At 50.2% G+C, this 17,409-nt stretch overlaps 1 protein-coding gene across 2 annotated transcripts in view; it reads right to left on the bottom strand.

The window, feature by feature from the left end:
• The window catches only part of LOC126530719 (nephrin-like), a 323,184-nt gene extending 311,496 nt beyond the window's left edge, over positions 1 to 11,688 (bottom strand). For both annotated transcript variants that reach the window (XM_050177998.2, XM_050177999.2), the window contains exon 1: positions 11,233 to 11,688. In XM_050177998.2, coding sequence (XP_050033955.1) covers positions 11,233 to 11,326 — 94 coding nt within the window. In that variant the 5' untranslated portion in view covers positions 11,327 to 11,688. The remainder of the gene's footprint in view (positions 1 to 11,232) is intronic.
• Between the last annotated feature and the right edge of the window lie 5,721 nt (positions 11,689 to 17,409).

Genomic DNA, 17,409 nt, shown 5'->3' with positions numbered 1-17,409 from the left:
CTGCGAAGGGCAACGCGGGAACGGCTTGCCTCCCACGCTTCCCTCTTTCCCTGCCGCGGAAAGGGGGGTACCTCTTCCCTCTAACCTTGCCATCACTCCTGTCCGCCGCGCGGCCAGATACGACGGGAAGGCGAACAGGAGGGGGCAGCCCAGCTACAATCTGTCTCAATAAAAAGGGTGCAGCGCCGCGAAGCTTGCGGAGGGCGACACGGCATCCGCTAGATCCTGGGCCGAATTTAACCAACGCTGTTCGGGCCGCAAGTTTCGGCTGCAGCCAGCGAACGGGCGGCGTGTCTGCGCTGATCAATCGCAACGTTGGGAGCGACGCGATAAAACCAAAAAGGCGCCGTCGCGTTTGAGAACCGGGTTATTGCGACGCATGCGGCTTCACGGATTCGAGCCCATTCTTATAGCCTACGCCCAAGTCGGGCGTGGGCGGATGCGCTGCACGGTTCTAACTGTGAGATGTGGCGGCAGCTATATGGGCTAGTGGCCGAGTCTCGTGGGGACGCAAGTCAGAACACGCGGCCTGGGACTCGATCGACGATCCACCGGAGGTAGGATCTCCGCTCACAATTTGGCGGTCAGCGCGCTGGAGCGAGTCGGCGGAGAGGAAGGAGACAGAGGGAGGAGAGCGTAGGGCGTGCGTGATCACATATGCAGAGCTTACTTGTTGTGGAGGGGAAGGGGGGATGAGGGGGGAGGGGACCAGAGTCGGGATGCATATATAGCAGGCAGACGGCGCCGCGGCGGGCAAGCTGGTGATTGTGCGTATATGGACTTGTCTCTCGTGTACCCGGTCACGCGATGGCATGCCGTGATTGCATGCCGTCGCCGTGTTGCATGGCCGGTGGCGGCCGAGATTTGAGCTTCAATGGGGGCCTGTCTGCTTTTGTGTGCGCGAGGAGAGCCGTCGTCGGCGACTCGGGTCACGCCTGCCGTGTGAACAACGCTTGCTGTATAAGGGAAGTTGAAGCGTCGATCGAGAATAAGCCGACTTCGATGCAACATCGTGCTCGTCTGAGTGTTCGGTGGCGGTAAAATTCAAATTGGAAATATACCGTGGGAAAGCCTCAGTGAATACAAAATAAAAAGGGGTCGGCGTAACTCGGCTGGAAGCAGAATGAGAACTTGTTTGGCAGCTTGGACAAAAGATGGCCGGTCGAAGGAGCGAACGAATTTCTCTTTTCTTTCTCTCTCTCTCTCTCGCTCTCAAAAGATGTGCGCGTGACTCGACCAGGAAAAAACGAAAATAACGCGAATAAGCATTCCCGGTTATATAAAACACAATTTAAAGTCAGGCACGTTTGCGAGCGCATACGGTATTATCGTCAACAGCCGGGAAATAGAGGAGGACGAAGTGCAGATGGCACCCGGCTTGACGGGTATCTTCCTAAACGTCGTCTGCTTTAACGCTCTTCGATTCGTCAAGGCAGACGACCGTCTGCAGACTGCTTCGCCGCGTAAGACATCCGTGTACCAAAACTGCGAACTTCTCTTTTCATTACATCTGCATGCAACAGAGACGTTCATATCAAATTACCATTCGTTGTCCGTGTTCTGTGGATGGAACTTGACGACCTGATTCCGGCGAGACTTGATTACCGCTGCGGTATCGTTCATTCCTGCCCGGCCAACGACCATCGACCCGCGTGTGAGACGCGCGCCTCTACGCCTCAAAGACTGTCATGCGATGCTTTAACGCAGGAAGCGAGAGATGCGATTTGAATAATTGATTGGGAGACGTCTGCGCCAACCAATATCTCATGCAAGCTCTCCTCCCCGCAGAAATAGAGCCTATAGTGCCGGCGGTCCCGACAACGAGCACTGAATGTCTGGTTCGAACAGCGGCTGTAGACTTTACGCAAGCGTGCTGCCGTTTGCTGGCACCGCGGCGAAACCATGGTAAGGATGTCTTATTTAATGGTCGTACACAGTGCGTGTGATGTCGTAAAGGGTGGAGGTATGGGATGTAAACATAACAACGAACTCAATCTCTGTGTATCCCCGATCTATCAAATTGTCCACTTCAGTGAAACGGTGAAGACATGATGTCTGGCTCAGACGAGTGGGCTCCAGTTAATGACTAATTTAGCCTGTTAAACCATGCTAGTCTATACGTCCGGCATCTGACACATGTCTGAAGGCAAAAACAGTGTTCGAATTTCAAAAGGCTAACTGCCACCTTCGAGTCATTTGATGCGAAACGTAGAAGCGAATTCTTTGCTCTTCTTTGTTGCCAGGGGCGGTATTCTGTAACGGTTGGCTTTGGAAACGGCTCGCTCTCACGAACGCCATTGGCCTGGGGCTTCGTTGTCGTCCTCCTTGGTAGGCGTGTTGTCGTCACTCAGGTTGTCAATCATCTGGAGAGGAACCCGTCGTCTGCTACGAGAGGAACTGCGGAGAAGTGGTTCGCTCAAGGGTCGCGCGCGGTGGCGAGCATCATCTTGAGGGTTGCAAGGGCAACCACTCCTTCTCCGAGTGACGTCACCTAGACGTAACAGCCAGACGGAACCGGTTCCAAAGCGAACCGTTACAGAATGCCGGCCCAATTGACGGTCTGCACGAAACTGGGAAGTGGGTGCTTTCATTCGGCAGCACTTGCCATTTACAACGCAACATGGCAGACAACACCCATTGTACCGGAGCGCGAGCAGTTTGCAAGATGGGAGTGTGTTGCGCAGCTTGCAGTATTGCTCTCATCGGCCTCGAGATGCTAACCCGTATCAGGACTACACTTCGATTAAACCAGCGAATGAACATCTCGTAAATATGTGCGTGTGTTCCTGTGCACGTGTGTGTGCACATGTGCTTGCTCTGTGAACACATAAGCTGTTATTGGACTGCGGTCCTCACGTTCAGCTCTTCCAAAACAAGAGGGCCTTCCGCTTCATGCATGTGGAATAAATCCCCCCGATAAAAGCCGTTTACTTTTCGCTCAAACATGCTGGAGAGAAGGCTGCTCCATATACTGACCGACGCTTGCCAAACGTGTGAAATGAAAGTACAATCGAAGCGCTCCGCAGATACATTGAATTGTCTTTTGGAAAGGATATGTCCGGACACGTTTACATCGATCGTTGCCACACAGGAATTCAACGCGATATATCCAAGTGTAAGCATTGCAGGAACTGGTTTATTTAACATTTTATTGCGATAAGATTCATATGTACACTCAAAGCGAATTTTTGCCGTCGCCGTGAGGTTCCGCATATATTTAGGTATATGTATGCTATAGCCCACGCCCTACTACATTACATGCGGTAAATGGGGGTTATATTGCCGCACCATTCTATCACTAAGGCTGCTCGTACTAGAAATTACATTCTTGGCAACATTATTCCTCAGAATATTGAGAATGACAGCCCACAAAGAAACGTCACGAAACAAAACACCTATAGCACATGCCTTTCATCTTAGATTTCCTAGGACTTTATTATTAAACGTGCGCAACAATAACTGAGCTTAAACATTAAAATGGTGTTATTTCACGTATTCGGCTGCGCACAATCTCCGTGATCGGCCCGCGAAAGAGTTTTGAAACATACCCGATACCGAAAAGTGGTGGTATGTTCGCTAAGAAAGACGCTGGCTTTCATTAACAAACATAGCTGAAATTGTCTGATGGCATGATTCAAACAGAGGACTTCTAGCCCAACAGCTCCTTTTTAACTCCGTCAGCTTACGTTTATTTTAATTTACGCTGCCACCACAGTTACGGGTCTTACACTTCGTGTAATATTCTAACATGTTGCCATCGCATTCATTGCTTCACCCTAATGGCGAAACTGTGATATTCTTTTTACGTCGTTTGAAGAACATTTCTTGCGGGCCAAATACGCCTCAAACAGGTGTTGTTTATGCTACAAATCGGAAAGAAATCTTTGGGGCACCGAGTTCTAACGGGTGGGTGCAGGATACGGGAGTGGAGAGGGGGCACAATAACGTAGCGCCTCCTCCGCGGCGCCTCCTCGCAAAACAAGGCTCAGATCGTCGCTCACTCCGATTAGTTTTCCCTTATCGCGTGCGCCCTGGTGAATGGGCAAATACAGAATGAAGAGATAAAGGCAAGCCGCGAAACAAGCATTATTCATTTTCCCTGACGGGAGTGTGCTGTTCTCTGCGCGAAGAATCACGAGGCTGACTTGTGTCCTTCTTGCCGTTGCTTCTACATGGAGGGAGTCATGATGTTGTGTGCGTGTGTCTGTGCGTGCCTGTGCCTGTGGATAGAAATGCACGGCCGGTTGAAAGCGGGAACGAATCAGTGGAATAAATTAGATTTACGTCTCCGGAAACGGGCGTCCTCCTCTGCAGCGTGCGTGGCGGAGGAGAAGGAAGCGAGAGGAAATAAAGGGGGAGAGGATGAAACGGGGAAGGGGGAGAAGAGGCGCGGATCCACGGAAGACAAGAAAGCGTGCTCGACGCTCTTGGAGAGATCCTCTGGAGCCGCGCCAAGTGTTTCCTTCTGGGCCGTGAGTGTGAGCCGCCCCTCTTGAAAGTGCGTGCGTGCGCGCGCTAGCGGCTCTGTTTAAAGTAATGACGATTACCGCGACGGCTGGCGGCGGTCCTTACTCTCGAGAAATGTTTGCCTCGAGGACGCGTCAAGCAAAACCCGGAGGGCGCTCGCCAAAGAGAGGAGCCCCTTTCATCTCTCTTTGATAGCGAGGAAATAAAGTGGACGCGTTTGCTTGTTTACTTTCCGGCTGGAGCAAGTCGTATCTTGGATATTAAAATCGATACCTATACAGAAATAGACAAATGTAGTAACGGTGCTTGTACAAACACCAAGAGTGAGAGAGAGAGATAGAGAAGAAAAAATGAGAGAAAGAGAAAGAAAAAGACATCGTTCAGCGCTTTCTTCAGGGCGGCTGCCTGCCTTAGTGTACGCGGGCGCGCGCGTTGTCTGAGTGCGGGAATGCGTGTACAGCGAGGGAATGTGGAATAGGGCCGCGGCTTTCCGTCCATTACGTCGCAGCAACTCGGTATAGCGATGACACGCGCAATACTTTTGCGCGTTGCCTATCAGTTGTTCCTGGTATCCGGTCGCATGCTCAGTCACTTTCTAAACTCTTTTTCCAGCAGACACGTGGAGGGTATACCCTAACCCGAAACTCCAATCTGTTTATCCTCCCTATATTTTCTCTCAATTCTATGGGCAAGTATTGTTTCTGTTGGTGTGACGGCATAATAAATTGCTGTTCAAATCAAAGAACGCGTGAAGGCAGCTGGCGATAAAACAGATCTGGTCAGAGGACTCGAAAGGTTGCCAAGATTAGGATAAAAAAGGCGCTAAAGTATGCCACCCATAGATGCAGAGCAGTTAACGGCCAAAGCATTATTTATCTTCGCTACAAGACGGGCAAGCGTTCTGGCTTTGCTCTTGCGTAGTTATCCCGCTAAAACCGTAAGACTGTTCTGTACAGTTTCTTGCCAAGGTCACACGGCTGGTTCACCAGCTTCGATTTTGTCACCTCTTATAAGAAGTGAACGATTGTGTGTGTTGCATGTTTCTGAGGGATGCTGTCTTTAAGACGTTGGGCGTCGCTGACGACGAGACTCGCTGCTCCTGGTGTCCGGCGAGAAATGCGATATGCACAGGGATCGACGCGAGGTATTTGTGCCTATACAGCCACAAACGTATATAGGGATGGGAAGCGTGAAACGCGAGCGCTACCTCGCTACCATGCTCTGCAAAACGACCGGCGCTCCAATGAAGCGTCACTGCCACGACAGCAGCGCGACGTTACCGCATGACACTTGCTAGGCCTCTCGCCGTGTCCAATGCCTCGTTAACCGCCTCACGTGTCCCGCGTCCCTGTGTAGTTACCGGAAATTATGGGCTCGTTAGCGAGGCTTATACGCCACCGCGCGGCGGCCCAAAAGTAAATGAAATTAACTAACGGTAAATTCTCTCTCTCCCCCCCCCCCCATGCCTGATTACGGGACAGAAATACGCTCGCGCTATTAATGCGCCAAATATGCACCGAGACACCTGCACCCGAGAGGCTGCGTACGGCCCGGGTGCCTGGCTGATCGGCGGCAGGCCGCCAGTGTGAAAAAAAAAGAAAAAAGAAGTCCGCCGCGAAATGCGCCTTCGCTTCTCGAACGAACCGAGGATGTGCACGAAGGATTTGGTGGGGGGGGGGGGGGGGGGGGGCAGTAAGTTCTTCTCTCCCGGAGTCTTCTCGTCCGGCTTCATTTTCCCATATGAGACTAATCGAGCGAAATGCAAGTGCCGCGGCGAGCCCTGCCCAAAGCCGACGACGTCGACGGGGTCGTTTATCTCGGGTTAAATCCCCGCTCGAGAAGTGGCGACCGGTTCCTTTATGCGTGTAACACAACGCGAGCGCTGCTTACGCCGCACACTCGTGCGCGCACAGGAGGCTGTTTTACGCGCGCCAGCTGCATGCACGTCGTCTTTTTTCTCGCGGTAAGGTGACCTGCGGGACAAAAAATTTCTCGTCGCAAATCACCGACACGCGTGGGACATTTACCTGCCTGTACACTGCGTGTCCGACAGCTGGCACCGCCGTATTCAAGAACGCATCGGTAGACTCCAGTCGGGAGCGTGGATTGCTATACTTGTGATTAGATAGGTAGATAGATAGATAGATAGATAGATAGATAGATAGATAGATAGATAGATAGATAGATAGATAGATAGATAGATAGATAGATAGATAGTGGTTCGAGGCGCAATGCTGCACAGCCAAGATAGGGCGCTGGTAATGCTTGCTCGTGATTCTCTTGCACACTGCACCAGGAGCCTAAATACCTTTACCAGTGCCTTAAATGTCTCAACGTGCAGATATTCATTTAGTGTGGAAACCCTGCGCCATACGCATAAAAACTACAACGCGTCAATGTGTGGTAACTAGTTCTGCGTCGCAATAAACCATAACGCTATTCGGTTTTCTTTACGAGGTGCGCGTAAATCCGCAGTTCAAGAAAATAAAAAAGGCACCTTTTGTGTGTGTGTGTGTTCGGGGAAGGGGGTTAAACAAGACATGTGCAGAGTTATGTGTCCCTAGTTAACGTTAACCTCGTAAGAGCCACAGTGGAGTGGAGGAAGTCTCTTCGCGAGAGGTACGTTCGCCCAAGTTCCTTTCTTATCGAACGTACCTTTCTTTCCTTTTGCGGCTCGGGCACCTTCTATCTGGCTGCCCGCTTCCTTCCACATGCAACGGCGGAGTTGCCCTGGGATAGCCAACAAGACCGGTAGCTATAATCTGCGAGCGGCGATCCTTCCGACAGGGTCCGTGAGTGTGCGTGTGTTTCCGAGAGAGGAGAGACGGAGCGAGTCGTCGGTGGCGGCCTTTCTGCCAAAGCCACGGCGCTTCTCTTCCTCTCTCCTCCTCCTTTGGCGCTTCTCGTCACGTGATGATCCAATTAGAAACGTTGCTGTGGGCGCCGAATTCCGGACGTTCGGGGCCAACGAGAAAGAGCGACGCGTCGCCGTTCTCCCAGAGGGCGAGCAAAGCGTCGCAAACCGCCCGTGGCATCGTCGGCAGACTCCTTCCCTGCGCGGTTCCGCGCCTGCGAGGAGGAGGGGGAGGGATGCCGTGCTGCTGAGTCCACTCCTCGCTCATGCTTCTTTTTTTTTTTTCCAGTGCACTGCCGCTTGTCCTTTCGACGCCCGAGACCGAGAAGCGCTCGAGCACAAAACAAGCAATGCGAGCCGGTGAATCGCCGCAGCAGCATCGGCTTCGGGCCCGGAGGCTGCAGCCCTTAACGAGACACAACGACTAACGTTTTCCTTTCTTGCCTCTTTTACCACCACCATCCCTCCCCGCCACCTCGCTCTCTATCTCTGCCTCCTGGCTCCGGGAATGAGTGCCAATGGCAAGTGCGTTAAACGACATCTGATTATCCAGCACAGATTGATGGTTTTCCCTTCTTTTTTTCTGTTCTTGCCCGCCACCGAAGAAGATCAATGGAATGCGGTCGAATGATTCTTGCGAGGGTGCAGAAGCTCTTGGCGACCTTCTGCGTTCTTCAAGTGTGACTGCTCGCGTTAAAGCCCGCGCCTTGGTGCGTGCGTTTTTTACTGCGGCTGTCGTAAAAACATCCGTGGTTGCAGGCAGCGCGAAATCGCGCGGCGGACACGGGAGCTAACAATCAAGAGCCCGACGGGCCACGGGGGTGAAATCTCTTCAGTGTCAAGTTCGCGCTGGCTGCAGCAAATACGGTATCGTCACCAACTAGACCCGATAGCCTTGTTTGCAAAAGTTCCAAACTGGGGTTGTTGCGCCTGTCCGTCCGGACATTTCGTTGTGGCCGACGTTGTAGTGTCGTAGCGCGACGCCATATCGTTTTGTTGTCGTCGGGTCACCTCCTCACTCTCAGCTTTACCCGCACCACATGGCGAAGAAAAAAAAAATACTTTGGCCACCCCAGCCACTGCACATCTAAACCCATGCCTATTCTCCAGTGGAGGTTCGACGAGGCACTGGCACAATGAGTTGGCAGGCGCACGAGCCATGGCTACTAATCTATCACGTGACATTCACGCTCAGCGATTTGTGCGGGATTCTACGAGCCACGCATACTCCAATATTTTGTGGCATCTGCACACGCGTCTCGGAGGCCGCAGCTGGCACTACTGCGTCGGACAAATACGATGTTAACGAAAGAATTAAAAAAAAAGAGAACTTCAACCTAAATGTTATTATGCGCATCATGAAGAGAAATTTGTATTTAGAAAAGAGGATATATATATATATATATATATATATATATATATATATATATATATATATATATATATATATATATATATATATATCTTCTTTTTGTCAGCGTCTGTTCTGCGCCGACAGATGGCCAAGTTATGGGTGACCAACTATCGCAAACCAAGGTAATGCGCGTAAGAGCTGTTTTCATACGCGATCGCAAGTGAACGGTTTGGTCGCCACCCTGTGCGGTGAGATGTAAGCGCAAGACCGATGTCAATATCACATATGCATATGTGCTAGTACGGGAAGGTTTGATGACTTCTGGATTTCGAAAGTATGGGAGGATAGGATAGGAATAACTTTAATAAAGTGCCGGCAACCGACGGTTTAACGCGTCTTGACGCTGGCATGGGAGAAAACTGTTGGTTAACTATACGTGCATATCGATATGGTGCTGAAGAAAAACTACGTGCATCAAATAAAGATAACGAAGATTAAACAAAACAAAAAAATAAGGACACTCACTCCGTAGGTATAGCTTCCCGAGTGCAGTGAGAAATATTCGTTCTCGAAATGACAAACGAAAAGTGAACAAATTTTGCAGTGCATATTGGCACGAAATGGCAAAGGAAAAGTGAACGAATGTTACAGCGCATATTGGCACCTGTTAACTGTGTGTAGCTGCTGGTGCGCTCGGGCACGCCACCGCAGCATTTGGGAAAATATAGAGCAGTGACTTAGCGCGCATATTGTTCACGCAGTTTGCGCGAAGACGCAAGTGAACATGCTCCTTTCCTGAGAAGCATCGCGCAAGAATTATTCCTGCACCGGTGAAGCGGAACGTATAAGGAACGTAGAGAAAGAGCAAATCTACTGCGTTTTCAGTGTAACGTTAATAGGTAAAATTAATCTATTTAACCAGGGCGCACGCATTTAAAAAAAAAAAAAAAGAAGAAAAAATGAATACAGAATTTGCAGCATTCCTGCGATTAAGCGGTACTTCCGGCCCAGTTTCCCGAGGTGGGTAAAAAATTTGTTTTCACTCGCAGTGTGGTAGGGGACAGGATGATGATTGATGGCGACGATAGAAAGGACGCACGGAAACAGCGAACGCAGTTTCGAGCTTTGAAACTGCTCTCGCATTGTGAAACAACGGCAAGGAGTCTTTCAAGGCGCACGCAGGAATGTCGCTTAATACGAAATTACGTCAAGCATTAAACGGTACCCAAAAACAAGTCCGAGCTTTCCAGCTCCAAAACAGTCCGGCCATTTCAGCGAGCGACGAGCTTTTGAAAACGTCCTACACACTTGGGAATACTTCAGCAGGGCCAACTGTAGAAGAAGTATGCGAGAAAAAAAAGAGATTATGGAAGCTTAACTTAAGCGGGCGGTGAAATAGCGCAGCTGCCTTCGCTACGCTAAAGCTCTGAAGAGGATGAACGATTTTCATCAACCGGCGCTTAGAAGCTGGTCGTTGAGAAAAGGAAAAAAAAAAAAGAATAGCGCTAAAAATCAAGAACTATTGTTCTCGTAAGGTACCTTGGCCTCAATGCAGTCTATTCGCTTTTTCGTAGAGGTACGGAGATAAAGTTTCACATATACCGGGCAAGGTTGGTCACACAGGAAAGCGAAGTAAGTTATGGACTCGTGCTTTATACACGTATGTAAGCGCCACATATGAACTTCTGCAAGAACACCGATAATGCGCGCTTGGAAACACAGCCCCTCGCGCAGCAAGACGCTTGCACAAAGGAAACAAAAATAAAGGGAGGCAATTTAGCACGCTCGCAGTCAACGAGCTCATAAAAATCGAGTTTCCACGCAGCCTTTGCTTGCTCAACGATGGTTTGCGACAGGGTTTAGAAACACGTGAAAGCGTTGCCGTCATCGCTGCAGAGCCAAAGCAGTTGCTTCAACGGTGTCCCCCAAGATTTCTGCTGCGGTCTGCGGAATCGCGTGCTTTTGAAACACTCCTAGCTGCACGCACCCCAGCTACCACTAAAAGCAACGAATGACGCAAACCTGCACTTCACGTCACTACCTGCCCAGCAAACAGAAACTGCAGTAAACCGCCAGAATGCGAACACCCACAGAAAAATTGTAGTTCGCTCTCCGACAGCGCCAGAAAGTCAAGTAGAGATGAAATCCTAAATGCTTTGCGCACCTCGATGGAGAGAGCGCACAGCAATGCAGCGCGCTCTCACCTGCAATCACAGAAGCCGTGCGGAAAAGTGTGCGCACAGGCACGAAGCAATGTGTTTCAAAGCTGCGGCGATCGCGCGCTGGTTGGCTTTTCGACACAACTCGAAGTCAAATAAAAAGTACGACCGCTTTGAGGAAGCGGTTTCACCGTAAGTTTGCTCAATCGAACGCGTTCGGCGCAGGAAGCCGTACTTTGGAAGCGCAGTTTTCGAACATGACGAGCTTCCTTCCTTCGCATCGCTTCACGAGTGAACGTCAGCAATTCGATCGCGTCGCATGACGACTGGTCAAAAAGCAACAAGCGGCCCGCGCCGAATCGCAGTGAGCGATTCTCATCGAGCAGGAAGCTACTGACCTGTGTTAACCAGGACCAGGCACCCGGCGAAGATGCGTAGAAGCATGCCCGCAGGGGGGTTTTGCCGACGAGGTGACGGCCTCCGGCACTGCATGGCGACGGTGCTGGTTCTCCTCGAATGTCCCGTCGACGAGTATCCAAGCTTCGGAAGAGTTCGCGCTCACAGTCGCCACGGGCACGTCGCTGTCGTCTTCGCCGCTTGTCGCGCACGTGCAACAGTCGGACGACGCACCACCATAGCGCGCGCAAGAGTGTTGCGGTCACCAGTCGCCGCTGGCTCCCGGTCACACCGCAGGAGCCAGTGGAAGGAGAACGCGCGACGCACTCACACTCGCGCCGACACGCGCACTTGCGAGCGGCTGTTCCGGCGGCGGCGAGCGACCCGCAAGCCTGGGGCCAGGACAGCAGCCGGGGCGACGAAGAGCGCCACGAGAAACGCGGAGCGCATCCAACGCGCGACGCCTCAGGCTCGAAGAAGAGTTCTCGTGGGGGGCGAGCGAACGACCACGACCGCGTGGGCAGGTCCCGGCGGGGAAGAGCGGCACCGGTGAGGCGCGCGCGATGTCCGTCGGGGCGACGACGCCGGCCGGGCTGCTGCGTTCGCCAAAACACGTCGAACGCAGCGCGCAAAAGTGGGAGAGAGAAAAAAAAGAAGTCAGCTGCGGCGAGGCGGCCCGGGTGTGTGTGCCGCGACGGGGAGCCGTTCGGCGTGCGAGCCTCGGGTCAGAGCGCCGCCGGGCAACCGGAGAGACTGGAGCTGGAACGCTGGACGGACGGCTGGAATGCCAGCAGCGGCGGCAGCGGGCGGCGCGCTGTTGTTCCTCCGATCGCGGCCACGGAGCCCATTGAGCCGAGCTGCGGCGGCGCGCTCCGCTCGGCAAGGCCCGTGGCGCCCTCCCGCGGCAAGCTCCGGCAACCGCACGGTGGACGCCGGGAGAGTGCGGGCAGCGCACCAGAAGGGCCCCGTGGGCTTCGAGCGCGTCCCCTCTCCCTTCGTCCCTCGACCGTCTCTTCCCAGAGGCTGCCGGCACCAAAGGGGCGCTGCCTCTTGCCACTCCAGCAGCGTCTCACCTGCTCGTCCTCTTGTGAGGAGACCGGCAATTGTTTATCTTCGTAGGCACTTGCGGTTTTCGTAGACACGCGTGTTTGTTTTGCGTACCATAGTAAGCATGGCGGCTCGGCGAAGACCTTCTCCGGAGAGCAATCCAGAGGCATCGGTGTGGTAAAAAACAATTACACACTAGAGACCCAACGAGCGAAAGCGCGGTAGGATAGACAGGTCTGCTTTTACTGGATCGCTAGACCGTGCGATCGCTGGACGCTGTTATTCAACATCGGTTCTGCCACTTTCGTGGGAAACCAGGATATGTCAGTACTGGGGGCATGAGAAAGGAGCACGCAAGGCCCGAGAGAGAGAGAGAGAGTAAGGGCTACAACGAATGTGGCGCACCGAAATAATGCGAAAGTCGTGGAGAGATTAGGAAGTGCGGCGTCGGCTATAAATATTCGGGCGAGAATGAAGCGTTCGTAACATCAGGAAGCGCCTTGCCCAAATGGAAATACACACGCGGCCGCAGCAGCAATAAAGACGTCTCAAAGCGGCCAGCCACCCAGATTTATTCGTTCCAACGTTTTTCGCTTGGCGTAAAAAAGACAGAAGAATGGGAGGATGCGTACATCAAGAACTCCGAGGAACTTTCCTCATTCAGCGCTCAGATCGGCTTTTGCTTTCCTTCCGCTCTATTCCTTTGTCGTAGTCCTATTCACGGTCGTTCTCGGGTTAACGCTCTATGACATCCCGATTTCCCGCAGCCTGCAGAGCTTTCGACGACTTCTACCGGAATGAAGTGAAAGGAAGAAAGAAAGAAATAGAACACTTGCGAAGGACACTGACTACCCAGAAAAGAAAGGAAACGCAAATAAAGTGAGTTTCGGGGAAAGTTCTCGCAGTACAGCAACGTCTTTCTTATTGAATATCGGCATTATCTGTTTTTACCTTCGAGTGCACGTTACAACGGACTTCATTTTCCAAGCACGTCAAAAGCACTGCCTCCGTTCAGACGAATGTTCTGCATTCGTTTGCTTGCTATGTAAGTTGAGCAATTACGAAGTGATTTTCTTAACTTCTGTATAAGGTCAATGAAATGTGTAGCAGCGGGACATGGGACTATATTCTAGGTAGAGTGTTGTAGTATGATCATTTAGCGTGCCTGACTAAAGGAGAAAGCTATCGTGCATCTTATGGGCAAATGATCACACATCGTCAGTTTATATCGCGAAAGGAAAATTAAGCAATGTATTCTATTGACGCGAATACGTAGTTCTTACTGAATTCTGCTGAAAGCTTTCCGATCTTTTTCAGTACAAATTTTGTGTCTTTTTCACGTGTTTCACCGTTAAAATTTCATGGCTGTCCCTACTGCTTCTAACGCACGCGAAATTTACACCATGTGCGGCCAGCGTACTGTGCGATAACTGAAGGACGATGCAAAATAAAGGCATGCGCACACCTAATTAATGCCTCGGTATAGTACGGCCTATTGTTCCGGGCTAACTTATTCTGACTAACGTTGACCGAATATGTAAAGCATAACGGAGATAATGCGATGAACTAATGTTTTCTCGGGTGCGTTTGGTGACAATGGGTCCTAACCGAAAAAGAAAAGGCGGGGAAAGAGAGAGAGAGTGAGAGAGAGCCTGAGAGCGAGGGGCACTTATTTTCAATTACAGCGCGCATCGAGTCGTCAAACTGAACTGACTCACGTGAAAGCTAAGTGACTGAAATCCTGAATGCGCATACGGTAACGGCTACTAATTACGAGACTCCGAATCTGACGCAGCACAATAGTGGAGTCTATTCAGACGTGACGAAGGTCGTTTAGCGGGTGTAATGGCAAGCTTTCCATTTGTCTACAGAAGAGGCTTCGGGCTTCCTCGATTATCAAGCCCCGAGTTCACATCCCCGGCATTCACGCGTATTCACGCGTTGTCTGTTTCATAGATGCTTGGTTTGACCACTCAATGGGCGCTGTAGTTGAAAATCAGTGCTCGCCACCCCCTTTTTTCTTTCCTTTTTTTTTTATTAGGACCGATTGTCATAAAAACGCGCGCGAGAAAAAGATCAATTCGTCACATTATCTACGTTATCGTGTACATATAGCCTACATTGAATCGTCAAATTAACCTTGTATGAAACAGACAACGCGTGGATAGGCGTGTAGTGAACCCGGGGCTTGGTTATAAAGGAAGCACGAAGCCTCTTGCTCAGGCGGAGTGAAAGCTTCTAATTAAAACCGCTAAACGACCTTCGTGCCGTCTGAATAGACTCCACTGCAGTGGCGGCGTGAAATTGAGAGCCTTGTAATTAGCAGCTGTTACCGTACGTGCAATTAGTATTTGAGTCGCTCCGCTTTCAGGTGAGTCGGTTCATTTTACGTAAGCCTATGGAAAGGGATATCTCACTTCATTATGTTGCTGGTTGAGAACTATTGTCAGGGAAACACCCGCCGTGCTCACTCAGTTGCCGTCCCTTTCTGCTGCTAAACATATGAGGTCGCGGGTCCGATTCCCGGCCGCGACAGCCGCATTTCTATGTGGCGGTTTACAAGATGTACCAAAAAGCACAAATAAACATCTTGGTAAAAAAAGAAAAAGAAAAAAGGGGGCGGAGAAGATACGCTGGTCAATTTAGATATCGGTTCATGTTAAAGAAATGTGCGCGTTGTCAACTTAATCCGGAATTCCTCACTGCGGCACCTCTCGTAGTTCATTTTTCACAGTCATAGTCAAAGTCAAATCAAATTGTCAGAGTCAAATCAAATTGGGGACTTACGACCCAAGGTCGTAAGTCCCCAATTTGATTTGACTGTGACAAGAATGCACAAGACCCTGGGATTGTATATTGCGCTTCACTTTCTTGTCCTTCTGTCTTATTATCAATGTTAACTGGCACACTATAACTACATCTTATGAAGTTACCGTCACTGCGTTATCTTCCTTCAATCTAGTTAGTTCTCACGTCATTTTCAAATTTAAGTAGGCTGTTAGAGAAAGCTTTGTGTTGTGCAAACATACACAAGACAAGAAAGAGATAGAGACAATGTAAATGGTGGTGCCACAACAGCAGTGAAGGTCATCAAAATGAATCTCGGCATAATGTGTCTCTAACATTTAGAACAGTTGAAAAACATGCGCGACTGCAAAAGAAAGTGAAAGCCTCTTCGAAAGTGCTTTCTGATAAAATAATTAGGTCTAGTGTTTTCAGAAAATGAATAACTCACAGGACCAGCGCGTTTCTAAACGTTAGTTGTTAGCGCAGTTCAGTACTTCAGCACAGTATAGACCAATAAACCTTATGCAGGCGTTCTGGAGAAGTAATACTCCTGAGCAAGAACACACTTTCTCCTACTGTGCAGCTAAATGAAAAAAAAAAAAAAAGAAACAGATGTCTCTCGTTCAAGCAGATCATCAAAAAGAAGAAAAAATAAGCTTCGGGAAACAAAAGGGCTTAGCCGGCGACCCACTTAGTGATTACTCAGTGATTGCGTAATATGCGGTTATCAAGCACCGAATCCGCATATAAAAGCCACATCAACCGTGCGTTATGCTTTCGGTTAGCACGCACGAAACTCCTATATAAGCTGGAGTCAAGCGCGCACTCCGAGGTACTGTTTTTTGTGCTGGACATCGATGGTAAGTCGGGCTTACCTCTAAACAAAAGGCTAAGCCAAATCAAGTAGCAGTCATCCCGTTGATTTTCAATCACAACTTTATAATGTCGGAATGGGTTGCCTGGCGGATCTCCCACATTTGAACAGTATAACACTGTGCAAGGACAACGACAGTGCTCGTCTCATTTTGTCACAGTGTGGTGTTGCGCTGTTCAAAGTTCAAAATACTAATAATAAATTACAAACAAGCTCAGCGCTCAGCTTTTTCCTTGCATAGCAAATCAAGTGGAATCTGGTTAACTTTGTGGCATTAGTTTGTCTCTCGGTCGGGAGGAACGAATGTAATGTGGTATTTGTATTCGTGTGCCTTGAACTGTGGGGTATGCTCACGAAGCCGAAGAGAAGCAGGTTGGGCGTTTGTCTCCACACACATACACGCACATACGCACGTACACGCACATGCGCACACGCACACACGTACACACGCACTCGCGCGCGCGCGCACCACCTCGCGCAGACACGCGCGCGCACACACACACACATACACACATGCACACGCGCACACACGCACACATGCACATACACACCACCACCACCACCATCATCATCATCATCATCAGCCTGGTTACGCCCATCATCATCATCATCAGCCTGGTTATGCCCACTGCAGGGCAAGGACCTCTCCCATACTTCTCCAACTACCCCGGTCATATACTAATTGTGGCCATGTTGTCCCTGCAAACTTCTTAATCTCATCCGCCCACCTAACTTTCTGCCGCCCTCTGCTACGCTTTCCTTCCCTTGGAATCCATTCCGTAACTCTTAATGACCATCGGTTATCTTCCCTCCTCATTACGCGTCCTGCCCATGCCCATTTCTTTTTCTTGATTTCAGCTAAGATATCATTAACTCGCGTTTGTTCCCTCACCCAATCTGCTCTTTTCTTATCCCTTAACGTCACACCTATCATTCTTCTTTCCATAGCTCGTTGCGTCGTCCTCAATTTAAGTAGAACCCTTTTCGTAAGCCTCCAGGTTTCTGCCCCGTACGTGAGTACTGGTAAGACACAGCTGTTATAAACTTTTCTCTTGAGGGATAATGGCAACCTGCTGTTCGTGATCTGAGAATGCCTGCCAAACTCACCCCAGCCCATTCTTATTCTTCTGATTATTTCAGTCTCATGATCCGGATCTGCAGTCACTACCTGTCCTAAGTAGATCTATTCCCTTACCACTTCCAGTGCCTCACTACCTATTGTAAACTGCTGTTCCCTTCCGAGACTGTTAAACATTACTTTAGTTTTCTCCAGATTAATTTTTAAACCCACCCTTCGGCTTTGCCTCTCCAGGTCAGTTGAGCATGCATTGCAGTTGGTCCCCTGAGTTACTAAACAAGGTAATATCATCAGCGAATCGCAAGTTACTAAGGTATTCTCCATTAACTCTTATCCCCAATTCTTCCCAATTCAGGTCTCTGAATACCTCCTGTAAACACGCTGTGAATAGCA

This window comes from Dermacentor andersoni, chromosome 5 (genome assembly GCF_023375885.2).
Source record: "Dermacentor andersoni chromosome 5, qqDerAnde1_hic_scaffold, whole genome shotgun sequence".
Classification (NCBI taxonomy): Eukaryota; Metazoa; Arthropoda; class Arachnida; order Ixodida; family Ixodidae; genus Dermacentor; species Dermacentor andersoni.
The sequence above is the reverse complement of the archived record's forward strand: the minus strand, read 5'-3'. Positions and strand labels throughout refer to the sequence as shown.